The following is a 21236-nucleotide window of genomic DNA, read 5'->3' on the forward strand; positions in this document are numbered from 1 at the left end:
CCTAGTTACGTACATATAGATGTACCATGACCCCGGTCTCAGAGTCAGACTTGCAATATCAATGGCTCAAGACCGTTTGACATTTCTGTTCATGTAGGTAAAATATTTGAGTTTTCAAAAATAGTTGTCAAAGCAAAAATATTGAATCAAGCACGGTGAGGTGAGGTGAGGTGAGGTGAGGTGGGCGTTTAACGTCGTACTTAAGAATATTTCGCTCATATAACCTGCATGCGTGTGTATGTAGCTGCTGGTACTAGCTCATGGGACATCGAGACAATGCAACAACGCGACAATGTCCCTTCTCGGATTCTATATAGGCTTAACCATGTCAACAGGCGGCAGTGACTGCCGGGGAACAGTGTTAGCCACCACTTCACAGTTTTATTTAATGTGTCCCTTTCGCATCTACTAATACTTATACATTGGGGGCCTTATCTTTATAGAAACATGCGCGGTGGGGTAGCCTAGTGGTGAAAGAGTTCGCTCGTTACGTCGAAGACCTGTGGGCACAGTGTGTGAAGCCCATATCTAGTGTCCACCGCCGTGATATTGCTAAAAGCGGCTTGCTCACTTACCATACTCACTTAGTCTAAGTAAACGTATCCTCAGTCCTTTTCGTTACACTCCACTACTGAGTCTCAGTGGTGGAGTTAAACGAAATACACTGAGACGAGGTTTACCTAGACTGCATACTCACTTACTCATTCGCTCAATGGGAAATGAAGAAAACCCAAACTCCATTACACCGCCTGTAGCTCTTTCACGCCCCATTTGAATGCTACAATCATAGATGTCCCAATCCCCACCTACTGTCCAAGTTATTGACTTCGAGGATCGATGGAGCCTCCTATTAAATAACATTGTCGCTAAATGCAATTTATATTTTCAGTTGTCTTAAAACGTATTGCTTTTGCATATGGTCTTGTGTTTGGTGTATTTTTTCTAGATTTCTTTTTAATACGCACTGAGAATCGCGCACTGACACACAGTCGGGGTTCACAGTTTAATTATCGATCTTAACTCGTATTATGTTTTTTTTTCTAACGCAGAAGAAACAGTCTTTAATTATCATGTTTCTAGCCAAAGACTACTAAAACATCTCTCTGACATATAAACAGTTACATTTAAACAGAGAGATCGTTCGATAAAAAATATGTACAGTGTTTGTTGTGTGAACCTTGTCATACAACTAGAGGAAACAGTGACATCCAGCAATTATGTGTGACATTCAAAAACATATAATTCGACAATAAATATCATGTTAAGATGTCAGATGTAGGATATACGTACACACATGTCACATTTCCGTGTTGTATTTGGACATTCTGTTTCAGACTCAGATGTAGGCGCACCCAAACACTGATGACCTCTGAATATTATTGTATCAACCTCACATCTGTAACCTGAAATGTGGCTATATCTTAACTCAGTCGCTAAAATTTTACATTTAAACGCACGTGGTGTTATATTTACCTTATTGTTTGATAATGAGAATATGGAATTTAAGCTATCAGGCAAAGAAAATAAATTGTCGACGACTTGAACCAGTTACGTACTTAAGATTGTGACATTATCAAGCAAATGTTGGAAGAGAGACTTTCTGGCAGTCTAGAATAAACATGGCGGCCACCAGTAAGCATGTTTCCGAAGTTCATCTCAAGTACAACACCCCACTTGTGTCAAGATATGCCAGTCGGGAAATGGTGTATAACTTCAGTGACAAAAAGAAATTTTCAACTTGGAGACAGCTGTGGTTGTGGTTAGCTAAAGCTCAACAGGTAAATTTAGTATTTACAGTCCTCGTCCACATCCCGCTCTTTCTTATTTTATTAGTAAGTGGCGTGGTTGGTGTATTTACTCAGTAATACATCGTCAGTTATAATGAGTCACAAGTGTATGTTGTAATTTGAAAATTATTCCTGGCTCATACCAAACAAGGCAGAGGCGGTCCAGTTGTCGTTATTGAAAAAAAGAGTATTTACGTTCATCATTTGTAGACTTGCTCAAAATTGGTTTGCCGTTACGGGTGAGACTCCATGCAGCGATATATCCGCCAACATGAATGCAGTAGAAGGTAGTACGCGTCGCAGTGGAGTGAATATTGTCATCTTGATGTTCAAGCCTGGCAGTTTTGATACCCAGAGGGATGGTGTGTGTGTGTGTGTGTGTGTGTGTGTGTGTGTGTGCGTGCGTGCGTGCGTGCGTGCGTGCGTGTGCAGGGGTCCCTTTTGCGCTTAAAATTTGTTAAAAGAAAACAAAGTTTGCACCCCTAGTTTTCTCAAAAAGCTCTATCAGCCCCTGTGAACCATTCACATTTTCATAAAATATTTGCATTCGCATCATTGATGTTTCTGTAATGATGTTTTGTATGTAAATGGATATATCTTTTATATTATTTTGCAAAATACCATTTTGCAGATAAAAGCAGGGTTATTCCAATAATTGTCCATAGATAAACTCCACCTGAAGCCATGAACAAAGTCAGTCCCGTTATGGAGACTTGAGCCTCATTCTGGAGCTCATGCATTTCTTTCAAAAGCTGAATTACGTTGTCTGGGATCCATATTAAGGATATCTATTGCATGCCAAGAAAATGTGTTTATTTCATCTGATCACATCTTTATGCTAATTGTACTCGGTTGTCAAATATTCATGTTATATTAATATGAAATTTTGTTTTGAATTCTGTTGCTTTCCAGCGACTTGGTTTGAACATCATGGATGAGCAGCTCTCAGAAATGGGGAGTAACCTTGAGAACATTGACTTTGAGATGGCTGCAGAGCAGGAGAAACGAGTCCGTCATGATGTTATGGCACATGTCCACACATTTGCTGCCTGCTGCCCTAAATCTGCGCCAATCATACATCTTGGAGCAACCTCAGCCTACGTGGGAGACAATACCGTGAGCAAGCTTATTTGCTCTTTGTTTACCGGTGTTCTATGTGATCTATAGCATTGTTTCAATACCAAGGATCAGGTTACAAATGACTTTCAGCAACCAGATTGCTGAGACTAGATGATCAGAATTGCTGACTTGGTTGATGCATGTCATGGTATCCCTGTTGCGTAGATTCATACTCATAATATCAGTCACTTGATTGTTCTGTGTTTTGTCCAGAGTTTGAAGAAAACTCAGGATGAAATTCACTTTAACATGTTCTGATTTGTATACTATTTCAGGACTTGATAGTCATGAGGGATGGTTTTAAAATCCTTCTCCCAGAGGTATGTACACATATTATTGTTCAGTAAGTTAATTATACAAGCATTTCCAATATGATAAAAACAGTATGAAAACATGCGCATAATAAATTAAGCAGATGAATTTGACAAATAATTAAGTATGGTTGCTACAATTATGTCATTAGTTTTAGTGCTGTGATGAACCTGTTTGTTGTCAGCTTGCTCGATGTATTGAGAGACTGTCCAACTTCGCCAGGGAAAACAGTGCTCTACCATGTCTGGGTTATACGCACTTACAGTAAGTATACATGTATTTGCATGTGATGCTCTGATGATGTTGTACTATCATGACTAGTTTGAATCACATCTCACAAAGTTATCCAGTTTCTTTTAAAAGTAATATTTTGTTTGGTGTATATTCTGTTTGATCTTTTCCACTCCTATATATCAATATATCTCCAGCTGTATCAAAGTAGAATTTCATTGTTCATATACTGTTAATGCTGCAATATGCTCAAGCAAATTGAATTTCAGGATGTCCAGTGTTCTGTTGTTTTTTAATATCCAACTTAAGGAGAGGTATTTCTAAAATATAAATGCCCTAGTGTGATGAAGATAAGGGTAAATGTGACTTTAGTTGTGCCAGGTGCCCATGTTAAAAGCCACACAGTTTAGTATACAACACCAAGAACCATTCTTCTCTTGTTTTTCTTAAGTGTATGTTTATGTGTCAATTTATTTTTTATGACTTTTGAACTAGTAAGGGATGAAATCTCTGTTAGAAAACATCATATATATGTACATACATGTTAATGCAGTGTTCATGAACAGTGTTACAAGGTAACAAGACAAAGGGTCCTGTAAGTATCAGATGTCTGGCTGATCCACTGAAAATTCATAGGACCCATAGAATAAAAATTTAACACACATTTCAGATTTAATATTTCTCACAGTTGGCACTGAATTATTATTTAGAGTAAAATTTATAAACATCAGTCAAGTGTGACATGTCACATACAATAGCCTCAGTTGATGTCATAATGAAAAATATACAGCTGGACACTGGGGCCGGCAGGTTGCAACTTCCATCAGAGTGTTGGCAATATCTGCTAGATTTGTTGGACAGTCAAACACTATTCGTGAACACTGGTTAATGTACATGAATCAAATCCCCCAAAATACTAACGTAACTTTTTAATGTGGATTCCAGTGAACAGCAGCACTGCTGCCATTAGGCCATACACAGTATCTCACACAGGAATTAGTTCAGTTTTCTGTGATATATAATATAAGTGAGGCCTGAGAAAAAGGCTTTTCTGCTCATAGAAAACAGTCATGCAATATCATGTCAGGAACCTTGATGCTGTCTACCATGTTTTGTGTCCCTGTCATCAGACCTGCACAGTTGACAACTGTGGGGAAACGTGCGTGTCTTTGGATACAGGATTTACTCATGGATCTCCGCAACCTCCAGCGTGCTCTCAGTGACCTGCGATTCAGAGGGGTCAAGGGCACCACCGGCACACAGGCCAGCTTTCTTGCACTGTTTGATGGAGATGAGTCTAAGGTATGTCCAACATTGAAATCAGAGTCAAGCAGACGTGGTAAAAAAGAGGGAACAAGTGAGTAGTGGTAAAAAAAAAAGAGTGAACAAGTGAGTAAAATGTTTAGCCATAATAAGTATACTGATTTCATGAAAACTACATGGTTAGCTGGGGTGTGGAGTTAAATGTGGGAGTATATCAGGTGAATAAGCAACATACACCTTTCACAGAAAGAACATGAAAAGTCAAAATCTCTCAAAGTTGGCACCACAGAGAATAGAATGTCCGCTTGGAAGATCGAATCTAGTTTGTTTTGGCTGTGACATACCAAAAGGTGTATAAATGTTGCAGTTGTTACTCTGTCTGGCTCTTGGCATTCACCAGGTCTGCTGTGGTCCAAGTCGTTGTGATGTGTGGGATCGTGTTGTATAGGGAGGGGGGGCTGTGATGGTCAGACATTTTACCCTTGCAGATGGGTTTTGATCACAATGTCCACACCTGGGATATCTGCTCCATTCTCCATGGTTTACCAAATGTGTTCATGTGTGGAAGTGTGGAGCTGAACATCACATAAACAAGCACTGTTAATCCCTTATATGTATGAGATAAGAAGTGTCTAGTCTGTGAGAAAACATTTGTATGTGACAGAACATGTATAAAATTTCATACATTTATGAGTTCTGCTAACTTACGTCAGTAAAGACTGATAATGAATTAGGTTGTATTTTAAATATGACAAATAAAACTAACCAAATGTTTTGTTAAATTAGGAGGAAGTTTGTTGCAGAAAAAAAGTATTATATTTCAATTCTTTTGAGAACATATATTTTGATATCTAATGACTGTAACTTCCGTCCCTTCGTACATTTTCCCTGCACCATTCTTGTGTACACCTTTTATGTAATGCAGATACAGAATGAAAGCACACATTTTAAGAAACATTCACTTTTTGTATCATGATTCTATTTCACCAATTTCACAGGTGTCTCAGCTTGATGACTTGGTAACGAAGGCAGCAGGCTTTACAAGGTAGCAAGCCTCATTACATTTTGTTAACAGTTTCAGTTCAATTACTCTTTCAGTAGATTATGAGGTAATAGATAGACATTTTAATCAGTAAAATCCATTCGCCCAAAATACATACATACAGCAGTACATTTGACCTGTGCACACAGACAGTTGTATATATCAGTAAACATAGGAATAGTAAAGTGTTTGCTCATCATGCTGAAAACCAGTGTTTGATTCACTCATGGATACGATGTTTGAAGCCCATTTCAGGTGTTCCCCACCATGATATTGCTGGATGATATAAAAGCTGCATAAAACCACACTCACTAACGCTATTCCCAGTAGTAATAATATGTAACATTGAAAACTAGGTGGTTTAACATGTTTAACAATGTGTAACAGTGTTAGTGTCAGCTAATGGTTTAACAATGCTTGACAGTGATACTCCCAGCAGTTTAACAATGTGTAACAGCACTGCAGTCAGGGTTAATGGTTTAACAATGTGTTTCTGTCAGTGTATTGGGTTAACAATATGAAGCAGTGTTTCTGTCAGTGTATTGGCTGAACAATATGAAGCAATGTTTCTGTCAGTGTATTGGGTTAACAATATGAAGCAGTGTTTCTGTCAGTGTATTGGCTGAACAATATGAAGCAATGTTTCTGTCAGTGTATTGGCTTAACAATATGAAGCAGTGTTTCTGTCAGTGTATTGGCTTAACAATATGAAGCAATGTTTCTGTCAGTGTATTGGCTGAACAATATGAAGCAGTGTTTCTGTCAGTGTATTGGCTTAACAATATGAAGCAATGTTTCTGTCAGTGGTTTAACATTGTATAACAGTTCTTTTGTCAGTGTTAGTGTTTTAACAATTTGTAACAATGTTCCTGCCAGTGTTTAGTCGTTTGACAGTGTTTCTGTCGTGTAACTGTTAATAGTTATATGCATACATTACTGCACACAAATATGTGGCCTTGTCCTCCTCAGTCACTTCCGGATCTGTGGCCAGACGTACAGCAGGAAGGTGGACGTTGACTGTCTCAGTACGCTGGCCAGTCTCGGGGCTTCTGTCCATAAGGTAGGTGGTCACAAGTGACAACAAGTAACACATTTGATTGCACCTAGATTTGTAGCTTGCAAAGGTTTTCTAGTAAAAACTGATTGCTAACAAGTTCATCTCCCAAGTTCTAAGTTAAGTGCATATTCACACACTTTGGCTTAATTAAACTTGACAGAATAATGACATTGATTGTCCTGATCAGTTTGCTATTCTTGGATCAGAGCTATGTCTCCAGACATACTATCATAAAATGGAAGTAATATTGTACTCATTTATACACATAAGTGTTCTGTATTGTTCTGCAATACAACCTCAACCATATGGACATAAGGTACTCATCTATATATTGAACCTAATGAAGACACCAGATTGCTCATTGCCTCCTGTGACTGATGCATGGTGATCACATGCAGTGGCTTGTATCTTTGCATGTCATTTTGTCTTGTCGACATAATGTTTCCTCAGAATATCTATCAGTGGTCTGTGTGACTTTTCAACATGGATAGAGATGAGAGAACATTATGAGTGACATGTTAGTGTACAGCAGTCTAAGGGAAGTAACTTTAGATACTATGTTTGTGGTATGATTGTTGGAAGTTGATTTCCTATGATTATTATCAGTAGGGTTGTCCAATGTTCTTTAGAGAATAATATGAAATATTGCTTATTTAAATTTTTGCAAATGGATGAAACAAGGTGTAGACAATTTTTTGATGCCTTGTACAGTCTTATTACGTTCTCTATCATGAATTTACATCTTCCTGTGGCTGTAATTAGTCTCACTGAGGTTGGAGATTCTTTTCCACAGGTCATACGTTTGTTAGTTTGATATAATGTAGCACAACAAAGTGACGCATATATGTTAGGATAACTGTCGATAGGTAAAATAAGCAAAGGTATGAACTGTCCGGCTATTCTAATGCTTACAACATTGACATAAGGTAATATTTACTCACTCACTCAATCAAGCAACCTTCAGTGACATTGGTTCTTGATTCCTACATTATATTCATGTTAAATATGATATATCATATCCATCTGTTAAATTCCATAGTCAATACCAGTCAGATCCTCAATAGAGGAGGAAGGAAAAGAATCCTCTTTACCAAGGCATTGCAGCCCTAATGGTCATATCTTCACCCTTTAAATGAATGTAATCACTATATTTCATCAGAGACCATATAATATCTGTTATATGGTCTCTGTTTTGATAAAACCCAGATGGCATACATGGTGGCAATGCCAGTTAAGACATGAAAGGTGCTGGGGCTGCTTCACAAGGTTCAGCCGTGTTATTTATTGATGACATGTATGCATTGCAACTGATTTGTGTGCTTTCTGAAAGATATTTGTGTCAAGATATCTCATTGTCATTGTCCATGTTACCAGGTTTGACAAATTTTGGGGTCAGGCAGTCATGAGAAACAAATTAATTTCATGTGGCCTTATCGACAGCTGAGATGGTCTGAGTAGGGTTCAGTTTATCCTTGATATCTCCACTATAGTAGAGTCAAGATAATCAAGGTGGGTTCAACTCATTTCACTTTCAAACAAACTTAACACTAAATCACAAATTATGAGACGTAACATAAGCAGGTCTGACCATATTTTCAAATTGAAAATAGTCAGCTAGCCGTGGGTCACAAGTCCACTTACTCCCACCATTTTAGCTGGTTTCCCATTGACAACCCTTGGTCATACAGAAGAATAGCCCAGTCCCCATCCTCCCTAACTCCTGCCTTCTGAAACCTCCACATATTCTGCTCCTCGCACTTGACTCATTCGGTGAACCCACTGTTCCAGAAAGTGATGCGACTGTCATCCTCTAGATCCCACTCGAGGACTTTGACTTCCCTACATCTTTGTTGGGATCTGTAATAACATTTAGAAAATGTGCACTTAAAATGTCATAATTTACCCATACTCGGAGGCCAAAAGTTAGGTACTTTTCAGAGAACAAAAATATCAGCTTCAGTCAAAGGTGTGGTCCCCACAAATGCTGGGTTATCTTTATTAAAAAAAACAAACTTGCGGCAAAAGGAAGAGAAGTTGTCCAATGATTTATAACTCCCCTTGATTGATAAAAATAACCCATTGAAAGATGGTTTACTTACTTTAAATTATTCATATGGGGAATTTTTCTGCCATGAGCAAATGAATCATTTCACACAATGTAGTTTAGGCAAAGCGTTCTATATCTGAATGTACTGGCTTTCCTGCAAACTAGTTGAAGACTTGGAAGACATTCCTCTTCATTCCAGGCATCCCTGTACAGGTTGTTACCCCCAAAACCTAGGACCACAAACTCAACTGCGATTAAATAAAACAACCAGTTGTGTCACTCCTGTAGACATGTGTCCTGAGATCAACATGTGAAGAACTAACTGAAGAGCACCCATGCATCTTGGCGCCTGGCCGTCCTGTCCAGACATATGTCAGGAATGGCATGGATTGTGTGGACTGCTGTTTTTAACCTCAGTTTACCTGTGTCTTAGATGTTCTGTTTGAACCACTGTATTGGCGTGGGCTTATCAAAATTCTGTTTGCCTATCATTTTCACGTTCATATTAATGATAATCGCTCTGCCGATGTGAGGTCAGGCCAGTCGACGATGTAAACGTGTATTTGGACATACAAATACAAAATACCTGTTATTTGTGTTATTGTGTAACTACCGGATCAGTGACTATGACATAGCTTTGCCCTTGCGCGCTCCTCTTACGTTTGGAAATGAAACAAATCGATACAAATAATCTTTAGAAAACAATTGTTTTCAAAAACTATTCCACCGTTCAGTTAATCGTATTCTGAGATCCTATGCACAGTAACACCGCTCGAATGTGCTTTAAGAAAATTACCAGACCACGAGTAGCTTTGCTCGTAAATAGGTGTTTGATCTATTGTGTAACTTGACGGCCAATGGTAAATTGGTTGTTGACCTAAACTGACAATCACGGGAAGGGTTGTTATCCTCGGGCTACCAGAATCAGGGATAATCTACAATGTTGTTAGCGTCTCCCTGTCAGAATGTACGAAAACAATTATAGTGTTCAGTATGGTGTGTCTGGAGAGCTTTTGCTATATGAAGGTGTGGACATACCTTGTAAATCCGCTTCATTTCTTGAAAATAAATACATCGACAATGACAGCTTCAGTGACCAACGAGAACAATCTGCAAATCGGAGACGTAATTTGTGGCAGTAATGACACGCCTATTTTATTGTCGACCAATCAGGAAACAGTAATCCGTGTGTAGGCTTGGCCTATCTTTTCAATTTCATTTATGTCATTGGGCGCAAACTATCATGTCTCTTTAACTGAAATCCACGAAATTACGTGCTCTTAATTTTTCACCGTTTTTTTTTATCCTAATTTTAACATTGGACAGTTTATGCTGGTTGGTGTTTTAATGAAAACCATAATAACTATAATAAAAACACATATTTAAAATGTTTAATGTTTCCGATTTAATATATGCGGACGGTTTAACCAAGTTAGCTCCCAAACTTAAAGGAGGGGCGGCACCAGTAATTGTTTTCGTTCCGCTTTAATGTTGGACCCGGAACTTCATATTTTGGAAATCATAGCAACGTTGTTTACTTCCGGGTTTTATGTTGACATACCAGAGTAGTTGAACTAGCACGCGCTATGTCCTCGGTTATTACAGATGACGGTGTTGTTGTTGCTCTTCAGTTACAATGAATACTCCGCGTCATGGCAAGAAGCAGATGCAGCTTTTCACGAGATTTCATAGAAGAGGGCGTGGTCGCAAGTATAGCTCCACCTGAACTGTGAATTCACCACCGATGAAAAGTGCATTCATGACTCCACACACGTGAACAGTCATGTGTCAGTTCTGTTGTGACTGATGACACAGGTGACAGTGTAATTGTTTGCTGACTATAGACATGGGTAAAGCATTTACAAAGCAGGTGACTTTACCCCATGTGAGACCATCTACCTCTCGACCAGCTTACGAAGTCATGTATGAACACAGTGGGGGTAGTAGCTCCTTTGCATGTGATTGTCTTGTGTATGGATTGCAGCCTCACTGCACAGAAAACAGACATTTCCATACAGCTATTGGAAAGTTTGGAGAACTAATTGTCAGAGATTTGTCACATAAACGGAAATGGATAATAAATACAACTATTGACAAAAAATGCCTTATACCAAAGAAAGTTATGAAAGGCACTGGTCTCATTCACTGCACTGTGATTGGTTTTAGTAAAGGCATTGCTGTGGTTCAGTGTTTCTTCCAGCGTGCAGTAAACTTCTTTATATGTGACATCAATAAGCAAAATGTTCTTTGTAAATTTGAGAGGAGATACCAAGGTCAAGAGAAGTTGCACTTGTTTGAATGTTGTATGAGTATTGATCTTCAGTACATTGTACTGAAGAAAAACCCTCTTTATCAACTGGAATGTTTTCTAGAGTATGAAAAACATGATTTTATCTTGTTGAAAATGTCAGAAGACTTTTCATCCTGTAAGGAAGTCCCCCTCCCAGAGATGTCTTTTGAAAAGATGTCTGTTATATTTGATCCTGCTGTTCCAACAAAGTCACTCATTGTTGCAAGAATGAACACTTGTGGACCTAAATTATATCGGATTATTCTGGAAGATTGTACAACATCTGTTACTGAAGACATTGCCTTAGGTTGTGCTGCAGCCCAGGACAAGTTTTCAGTTTTGCAAAATGTTCATGATCAACGTTTGATCATACTGTCTGTACTGGGAGATTCAGCAAATATTCCATTACGTGCTGTCTGCAAAAATTTCAGTGTTACCAACTACATATATGACTTGAATTTACAGTTTAAAGGACAATTCTCATACATATCTTCAAGTGGTCTCCATCACTTTGCACCAGTGTTTTCACCAAGTGGACAGTTTCTATCATGTGCTCAAGAAGTTCTGAGTCTTGTCTCCTCATTCCGTCTAAAGACATTGAAAGAAATGTGTCGTGCATCACTTCTAGAACTTGTATTATCTGAGGATATGTTGAAACTGCCTCTACCTCCATCTCTTGTTCGATACATTCAGGGTTTTGAAGGTGCTAGTCACATACAGCAGTGATTTTATTGTGCTATGCATAAAGTTTAAGTTATGCCCCCTAATCTCTAGTGTACATGTCCTTGTGTTTTTATTAAAGTAGTCCAGAGCAAAAGTGTACTTTGATACACCAAATATGGGGATAGAGTGAACTGTATTTGTTATCTACACTATGCTTCCGCATGTATAACATAGACATTGTCCCTGTTCTTTTATTCCTTGTGCACTCATGATGTGATAGATTTCATTGATTCGGTACAGTCAGAATCTTTTAGTCAGTACACTCAGCTTTGCAGACCTTAGTTCTCACCTTACTTATATGATGCCCAGATAGTTCTGTTACATTGGAACTTGGAGGTCAGAAAATCAGATTATAGACCATCTCTACATGTGATATCTTTTTCTACTTTGTGTGAACATGCTCTGTAACAAGATCTGTTCCTTGAGATCCTGCGTGCAGTCCATAAAAACTCTACATGCTCTTGTCAGGTATGGCAATTTTTTCATGGATTTCCGCTGAAATTATTTCAAATTGATCAATTTTGTGAATTGTCCTATCTCACATTGGATGACACAGTATTAATTCTGATTCTTAGTTGGAGGTTGTTTGTGGAATGGGGAACCACGATGTCATCACATCGCCATAATGCAGCACAAACCAGCATCTTCAGCAAGCTGCATAACTCAGATGGTACATAACAACAAGGATTGTCCCAGCTTCGTCTTCCTATGAGTGACAGTTTACTCATTTCCGTATCAGAACATTAACTATTGAAAAATGAGGGTGCATATGTGTTGGAATCTGATTAAATTCCTAATTAATCCTTATGCTTTAATGTTTATGAATATTTCCTTGACTGGAATCATCTTTTGTTACTCCCATATTTGAATGATATATATTAGCTTGGACAGTGGTACGAATATTTCCTTGACTGGAATCATCTTTTGTTACTCCCATATTTGAATGATATATATTAGCTTGGACAGTGGTACGAATATTTCCTTGACTGGAATCATCTTTTGTTACTCCCATATTTGAATGATATATATTAGCTTGGACAGTGGTACGAATATTTCCTTGACTGGAATCATCTTTTGTTACTCCCATATTTGAATGATATATATTAGCTTGGACAGTGGTACGAATATTTCCTTGACTGGAATCATCTTTTGTTACTCCCATATTTGAATGATATATATTAGCTTGGACAGTGGTATGAATAATTCCTCTGATCATCTGATGCACTCAGTAGTGTAACAAATTACATTTAAGGCTATTACTGAATGTTTTAAAGGATATTTAAAGACATGGAATAACCAAGCCCCAAGAAAATGTTACAGTTATTAAGATGGTCTTGTGAATGCATTCACGATGACACCGGCTAGGGTGTGAGAACTGTTTATTTGTTGATTAAATTGATGACAAACTGACACCCTGCAACAATGAATGGAATAAAAGGAGTACAATTCTCACAAGCTGACATATAAAAGAAACATTTTACACAGTCATGAGCGATACAAATATAAACCTAGCGTATCATAATCATTGCATGAAATACGAATATGGCATCATCACGTGCCTGATATTATACTTGATTAATTGGAATGCCATAATGACTATGTATAATTATATGTGTACTAGGTACTGTACAAATAGATATAAACATATATACCCAACGATTCCCACGGATGTGTTGTCCTGGCATCTGACCAACAATATTTGGTATCAACCTGTTCATGATATAAAACATACCATGAATACTATTTACATATCTAAAGATTCATCTACGCTATTATCAGTTCAGTAATAAACAATACAGTTTACTACCACATCAACAAAAAAACACATATGATCAAATATGGCATTGCTTATACACACACACATACACACACACATACACACAAAGTATATGTGACATGTTGAGACATAATATTAATCTGACATAGATATGTTTACATGTAGCGCTTTGCCTTTATACATTACAATGGCATAAAAATACATAATGATTACTAGCCCTTTTTAATTCATTGTCCTGAGTCTGTATGATCCAAATGTCCAAGTGCAAGTGATAAGAAAAAACATGTGGAAACAAAGGGCTGGGATGTAGGACGCCTAATTCAAAACTAGCCAATCACTGACATATCTAAGCTTGCGCTTCGATTGCTAGCTGTACTACCCAACACTGAAATGGACTTACCCAATGAAATAACTTAACAAGAGAAATAAGCTTTAATGATATTACTTTACTTACAACAGCTTAAATATCTTAAGCAGCCTGAAATGAGAGATTTGAATATTATAAATCAGTAATGCTGACTGGTTCATATACCTGAAATTGATACAACAAATGGTTATTAAGTACTGTATTGCCTGAAATACACAAAAGACATTATTTTGAACATGCTAAAATAACTAAATTTTTATTGTGTTCATTAAAATTCTGGCAATCTGATTGGTTAACTGGGAACATTTCTTTTGAGTTCATTTCCCAATGAATCTGAAAAAAAATAAGCCACGCCCACCAAACCGGACTACTTTCGTACCTGAGGAATGTCGGGGAATACCTTTACACAGCGAGGGAATTCCCTTGCACTTGGGTACCTTAATGAACTTTGGGTAAACACTGAAGTGATACACTGTGATTAACATAAACAAACAACTCAAAATTATCTGTGAATGTTAATAACGTTGCAACGCCTTGACAAGAGCATGCGCACGTTGGAACATCAGTTCATGGCATCGCAATCCCAGTCACATCACACCCTCCTTCTACTTGTGCAAATACTACAATCTCAGTTCCATTAACTTCATATCATTGGGCGTCATTTCCAATTCTCACTTTTCAAACTGTCTCTTTCAGTTCGCAGGTAGTAGTTCAAACGTTTGAACTTGAAACTTTGCCGATACCGGGACGCGTCACGTTGAGTTGTTCCACCCTGTTTCGCCGACCGATGTTAGCTTGGTTGATTGACGGCCGTTTGGGGGTGCTAATGCTGATTGGCTAATGGTTTGGTAGGCGTGTCATTTTATGTAAATGAGTCACCGGAGTCATAACACGCCATTACCGAATTCTTACACCGAAAATGTTAATCGGTGGTAACAAAGATATCTGTTTCGATGAATTTGATTATGTTTAAAGAAAACATTTTTGAAAGCGTATAGTATTTGTTGCTGAATTTAATTATAAGTAAAACAGCTGAATGATAAAACATAATCACTATAACATAATACACAACTCTACCACAATAATGTGAATAGAATGTTTTCTCAAAGTAATTCTTTGAAAAGATCAAATACAATGTTATTTCCACAGCTGATCAAACAGTGCACCTTTCCATGTATCTGTTATCATCTGTGTTTTCACTTTATTAAAGGGTACATTTACTTTTTGATACACTACCATTTGACGTTTTATGACATATAAAATGTGTACCACCACGATTCAGTTGACACAGATCATCTGAATACTGGAGAGGATACGATTGGATTGTGTCAAGGTTGAGACTGGCTTGTGTGTCAGTATGAGACCTTTGTGCCATATATTGTTTCTGTCATATCACATGTTGTTTAGTATGTTCTCTTGAACATGTCCACATTGTTGAAAACATTGGTTTTACCATTAACTTTATTGGAAAAGAGACGTTTGTTAAAGAAAGCTATTTATCTTTATGTTTTGTTTGTATTTATTGATTACTTGTGTTTTTATGAAATAGTGTTTCTGGACTGTTTATTAGTATTTTTGTTGTTTTGCAATATCTAATAAAATATATTTTGAATGCGAGATTTCAGTATCTAATTTACCTCAACAGCTTAAGTTTCATGAAATACAATTAAGCCAACATAAAAATATCTTCAGAGGTACATTGTGTAGACAGAATGAAACCAGAGATGGCCAACAGATCACCTTGAATTTGGTTTCTAAAACCGGTTCAGTTCATACTGTCAAACCAGAGTATGCAGGTCTGGTCACTACAGTGTTGTTATAAGGACTTTGCACTTATCAAAACCTTGAACACTGACAACAGAATATGAGGCCAAAGTTACCTTCATTCATAAAACAGTTTTGTCTAGCAGGGTTAAGCCATGACTGTTGCTGACTGGCACAAAACAATATTCACTTACGGTCACGAAATGCTGGTTCATCCTTGCTTCTTACAGATTTGTACAGATATCAGGCTGTTGGCAAACTTCAAGGAACTGGAAGAACCTTTTGAAAAAGACCAAATAGGTAAAACCATACCTTCAGTTCCTGCATGAATGAATGTTACAGGAGAAAATTGAGCTCATACTTTACATACATGAATAATTCATGTCATAGCAATGGTGATGGAAGATGGTTCACATGAAAACACAGGATAGGTCTGTAGCATGTTATCAGTGAAACATGAGGCAATGGGTAGCATAAAACCAAGTGAAAAAAAAGCAATGCAGTTTACAGGGAAGATTATTTCGACTCAATCACAGGTTAATATGTGTGTTGGCTAATCTTTCTCAACAATGTATTGTCTATAAATAGTGAGGTTTTAGAAGATAAGAAATATACATATGCCTGCTTGAGCAATTACAGCTGCATGAAAGAAATAGGTCAGGAAACATCTTTGTAAAATACCATCTGTTGAAACAAGTATGCTTTGTGTTCTGCTTTTGGAGATATACTGTTAAAAACAGCTAAACATAGTGATTGTTGCTGATCCTTTTTGCTTCGGCTGCCTAAATAGACCTTGCCATTTGTTGTGGAATCCTTTGTCCTATCAGGTTTCCTGATGACTGAATCATATAGAAGAACAACTGTCAAGGCAAGGAAGGCAGGAACTAAGTGACCAGGATTTCACTTTGTTCACTGAAAGTAAATTGTATTTCTTGTTTGTTTTTAGGATCCAGTGCAATGGCGTACAAACGTAACCCCATGAGATCGGAGCGTTGTTGTGCTTTGTCTCGACATCTGATGTGTCTCATACAGGACCCACTTATGACGGTCTCTGTACAGTGGATGGAACGTACACTGGACGACAGCGCCAACAGGTAGGAATACTGCTTGTCACGTGACCCCCAGTTTGGCTTTCCTTATTACTTTATGTGAACCAGCTTCCAGGAAGTCCATGGTGGATTCTCTAACATCCAAGTAGGGCTGGAGTGAAAACTATGAGGAAAATACAATGTGTATTATGAATATTTAGTTACAAATACAAATATTTATTCATTGATACATTTTAATAAATATCAAGGAATTAAGAAGAGAAACACGTCATATGATGCCTGCAGGCTGTAAGAGGTCTTTGCAAATACATGGATGTCAATTTTTGCAAATCCACTGAAATCCATGGTATTCAGTGTAAAATTAATGGATCTTGAGATTCGTCTATAATCCAGGAAGAAAATATTTGAGGAGATGAGATCCTGCTTATCAACATCTAGTACCCACATCCACTGGGGCTATCAAATGTGAGAATTTCACCATAACTTCTTTAGATATATTGTTGCGGCCCCCAGACTCACAGCTGATTTTCAGCTAAGTCACTCTAACCTGTTTCCATCCCTGCAAACAGGTAACAGGACTGTGAACCTAAACAAGAGAGATTTTCAAAATGCCGGGGTCCAGGTACAGTATAATGCCCGAGCAGGTCAAGCTCCCATCCGAAAAAGGATATATCACTTTTTAAACAGCTGTGGAGATGGGAGAATGGAGATTAATGATTATTTTTGCAAATATGTGAGATTTTACCGTGGTCGGCCATGAGAGCTTGATCTTGAATGAAAATGTGTGATTCTCACGTCAGATGCATGACAGTTAGAAGGTATGAAGGTATCTTACTGCAAGGCTTGGAGAAATTCCATTTAGTGTGTCTCGCTTAGATGGAAAACAAACTATCAAAGTTAAAGACAAATTGTGTAGTCAGTTCAAGTGACCATGACTGTGAATGGAATTCATGGAATTCATGGAATTATATGCTTTCATTCACTGAATACGCTCATGAGTTGTAAGAGGACCACACTGTTGGTTGCTTTACCGCCTCACCAGTATTTGTAAAATACAGTATGCATTTAATGTAATATGTACCAGCAATGCCCTTTGAACAACTGTAAGACCCCACCATATGGGGGCACTGGGATAGTAAACTAGTTAGAGCTTCACTGGACATGTTGGAGACCCAGGTTCAAGTCCATCTGTGTCCAGTGGACAAAGTGTGAGTGTCTCTGCCTTGAAACTGCAGCCAAATTGTTAAAGGTGGCATTAAATCTATGCTCACCGACACGTTTTGACCGGTGTCAGTGACAGTCTGTTGACTGGTATTTTTTTACTTGCAGGAGAATAAGCCTGGCTGAAGCTTTCTTGACAGCGGACTGTGTGCTGTGTACGCTCCAGAACATCTTTGAGGGACTGGTTGTATATCCAAAGGTTGGTGTTCATTAATTTTGTGTGTGATCGTATGATATCCATTCCTCTAAATGAATTAAATAATTCCACTTCTTCTCAAATATTGTGTTAGTCATATTCATAGCAGGTCAGATATATTGATGACATAGCTCCAGGGGATGATGATAATGACCATCGCCCTAAACATACACCTATGTACATGCCTGAAGACTGCTGGAATAATCCTGACAATTTATAATGAATAAAAATAACTACAAACTGCAACAGCGTGTGACTTTCCTACTGGAATCCTGTCTGTAACCTGTAGATCAGAATGTTTGCAATGTCCAATAAGTTACTGCTCTGTTTTTGTCATTGTTACAGGTGATTGAGAAGAGGGTGAAGCAGGAGCTGCCGTTCATGGCCACAGAGAACATCATTATGGCCATGGTGAAGGCAGGCGGCAACAGACAAGTAGGTTTTGCTGTTGTCCTGCCTGTAGACAGCGTTACAGCAAGCACCATGTTCTGATGTATGCCATGTTTATAGCCAGGACTAAGTGATTTTTAAGTGATGGATGGTTTGTTTGTAGTGAGGACTAAATGATGGATGGTGTTTATGGTCAGGACCAAGTGATGGATGGCGTTTATAGTCAGGAGTGAGCGAGTTTAGTTTTACACCGCTTTTAGCAATATTCCAGCAGTATCACGGCAGGGGACACCAGACAGTGGGCTTCACACATTGTACTCATGTGGGGAATCGAACCGGGGCCTTCTGCGTTTAAAGCAAACGCTTTAACCACTGGGCTACCCCACTGCCCATTATAGCCAGGACAAAGTGATGGACGATGTTAATGGTGGAAGCAGAGAGCATTGTGAGTTTTGATCAAATGTAGTTTATTGCCAAGTTCATGGCATGGGACACTGTACATAATTTGTCTTAAATGATGCAAAGTGAGATTAGTTCATATTAAAGAACAGCTTTGTTGAAATCTACCAATTGCTGAAATATTAACATACATGTAATGTAAATGATATTGACAGTACAGGCATTTAAGTTCCTCATGGTAACATCATCACTATTGAAAAGCAAAATTTTACACTGGTTAAGTTTGCTGGGTCATGAGAGCATCATGAAGTTAACATGATAGTCGGAGCTTCATGACAGGCATGGTCCACACTTATGAATGCTGTGGCCCTACTTGAGGAGTACCTTGGGGAGATGTGGAGATTGTCTTGTGTGCCTATACCCGTGTATGTACGTCTGTAGTCGATCTTTTGGAATCTGTCCCATCCACATGCTAACAATAAAGTCTGCCATGTTGGTGCCAAGGTTCATGTCTAAGTGTTGTGTTTCCAGGATTGCCACGAGGAGATACGTGTGCTGTCTCAGGCTGCTGGGAGCGTGGTGAAGCAGGAGGGCCGGGACAACGACCTGGTGGAGAGGATACGTGCCTCCCAGTACTTCGCCCCCATACATGCCCAGCTGGATGCACTTCTGGACCCTTCGTCATTCATTGGCTTGGCTCCTAAACAGGTAAATCTAACAGATTTCTCCCAGAGTGTTCAAGTTGCCTTTACTTGTTACTTTACCTGTCAAGAAATCTGTGATACAGAGGTTATTGTGAGTGGCCACACTGTTTATTGAAAACATTTGGTTGTTGTTGGTAGAATCCTCCAGGGATATGCATGTTTAGAGTTGCTTGAATGATCAAGATTCGTTTATTGCCGTCGTTCATTCTTCACAAGGCCTGTCCCCATCATCCAACTTTGTGTCTAAAACATATCCGATTCTTCAGTGAAAGTAATCAACACCTCAACAAGGTACACAGTCAACTTGTATTACATCCACAGGTACTGGACTTCTTAGATTCAGAAGTTGTGCCTGCTCTAGCTCCATACACAGATCAAATGTCTGGATCTGTACAGCTTACTGTATAACAGCCCATCCATGGCCCATCCAACCCAGGTGCTGTTAATCAACAAGTCTCAGGTCAGCATTCCGTTTGTTGTGCAGACGTCTGTGTTGAGGAGGGTGAACTTGTAGTGGGAGAAAAGGACCATTCAGCATTGAGATGTCTCGCGTCAATATAGGTAGACTGACAGTCTCATCAGAAACTCCTCATGATGCTATATCTATTATGTTTTGTCTGGGCTAAAGCTCCTGTCCTAAGTATTCAAGTGAAAATCTAGCTGTTACAGACTCTTTCCACAGGCGTCAAAAGGAAATAAGAAATATTCAGAACAATGACCATCTCATGGCATGGTGCACACAATACTTGTTGCTATTTCTTTGTTCCAAAGGATTAAAAAAATTGTTCGGTGGCAGTTCTGGTATTTCAATTCTTACTATGATGTTGCAATGGCAATAAACAGCTGAAGTACACATCATCATTAATTTAGCACCACCTGAATCATGGGAAATTTTTATCATTTCGGTCCAGACATGCGATTATTCCCTGGTATACTGGAATGCACATGTAATACATGTTCATCACACAATATCTCAAAACCTATGGGCTGCATCTTTATTTACTTGGAGGGACTAGGCACATTGGGGTACAAATGTCATTATTACCAGTTCTTCACTAGGTTGGCAAGACATGATCCTATGACCCGTGCTGAAGAACTGCACCAGCAATGGAGTCCAAATCTCCATTGGTACAACCAAAACCATCCTGCAAGCTGGTTTGAGAACATGTTGTCCAATCAGTCGTACCTTCCTGTCAGTGAGGCTCAGCCAGGAATGTCTGGTGTGCTGCTGGCTCTGAGAATACCAATCTTAAGGAGATAACGTTGGATTTACTGGTCTGTATGTATAGAAATCCTGCATGTTACTATTAGATCCATGCATTTGACACCTATGGTGCTGACTCAGCGATGGTGTGATGTGTTGGAGTAACTTTCCTCAGACACTCAGTGGTCATTATCTACAGAAAGTACAGAGTACATTTTTGATAGCCATCAATTTGCCAGTCATTTGATATTTATGGATGACAATGCAAGAGCTCTCAAGCCACCAGTACCAATC

General features: G+C 38.5%; 2 protein-coding genes across 2 annotated transcripts; both read left to right on the plus strand.

Annotated features, from left to right (window-relative positions):
• Positions 1-1597: 1597 nt before the first annotated feature.
• LOC137285270 (adenylosuccinate lyase-like) lies at positions 1598-20533 on the plus strand. Its single transcript, XM_067817589.1, has 13 exons — positions 1598-1778; positions 2700-2903; positions 3182-3226; positions 3403-3482; positions 4580-4751; positions 5711-5757; positions 6724-6814; positions 16010-16079; positions 16726-16873; positions 18158-18248; positions 18591-18680; positions 19566-19742; positions 20060-20533. Exons 1-13 carry the CDS (start codon positions 1620-1622, stop codon positions 20144-20146), a joined length of 1461 nt encoding a protein of 486 aa, XP_067673690.1. The 5' UTR covers positions 1598-1619; the 3' UTR covers positions 20147-20533.
• On the plus strand, positions 10678-11954 carry LOC137284264 (uncharacterized). Its single transcript, XM_067816010.1, has one exon. It carries the CDS (start codon positions 10705-10707, stop codon positions 11872-11874), a length of 1170 nt encoding a protein of 389 aa, XP_067672111.1. The 5' UTR covers positions 10678-10704; the 3' UTR covers positions 11875-11954.
• Positions 20534-21236: the final 703 nt, after the last annotated feature.

Source organism: Haliotis asinina, chromosome 5 (assembly GCF_037392515.1).
Source record: "Haliotis asinina isolate JCU_RB_2024 chromosome 5, JCU_Hal_asi_v2, whole genome shotgun sequence".
Classification (NCBI taxonomy): Eukaryota; Metazoa; Mollusca; class Gastropoda; order Lepetellida; family Haliotidae; genus Haliotis; species Haliotis asinina.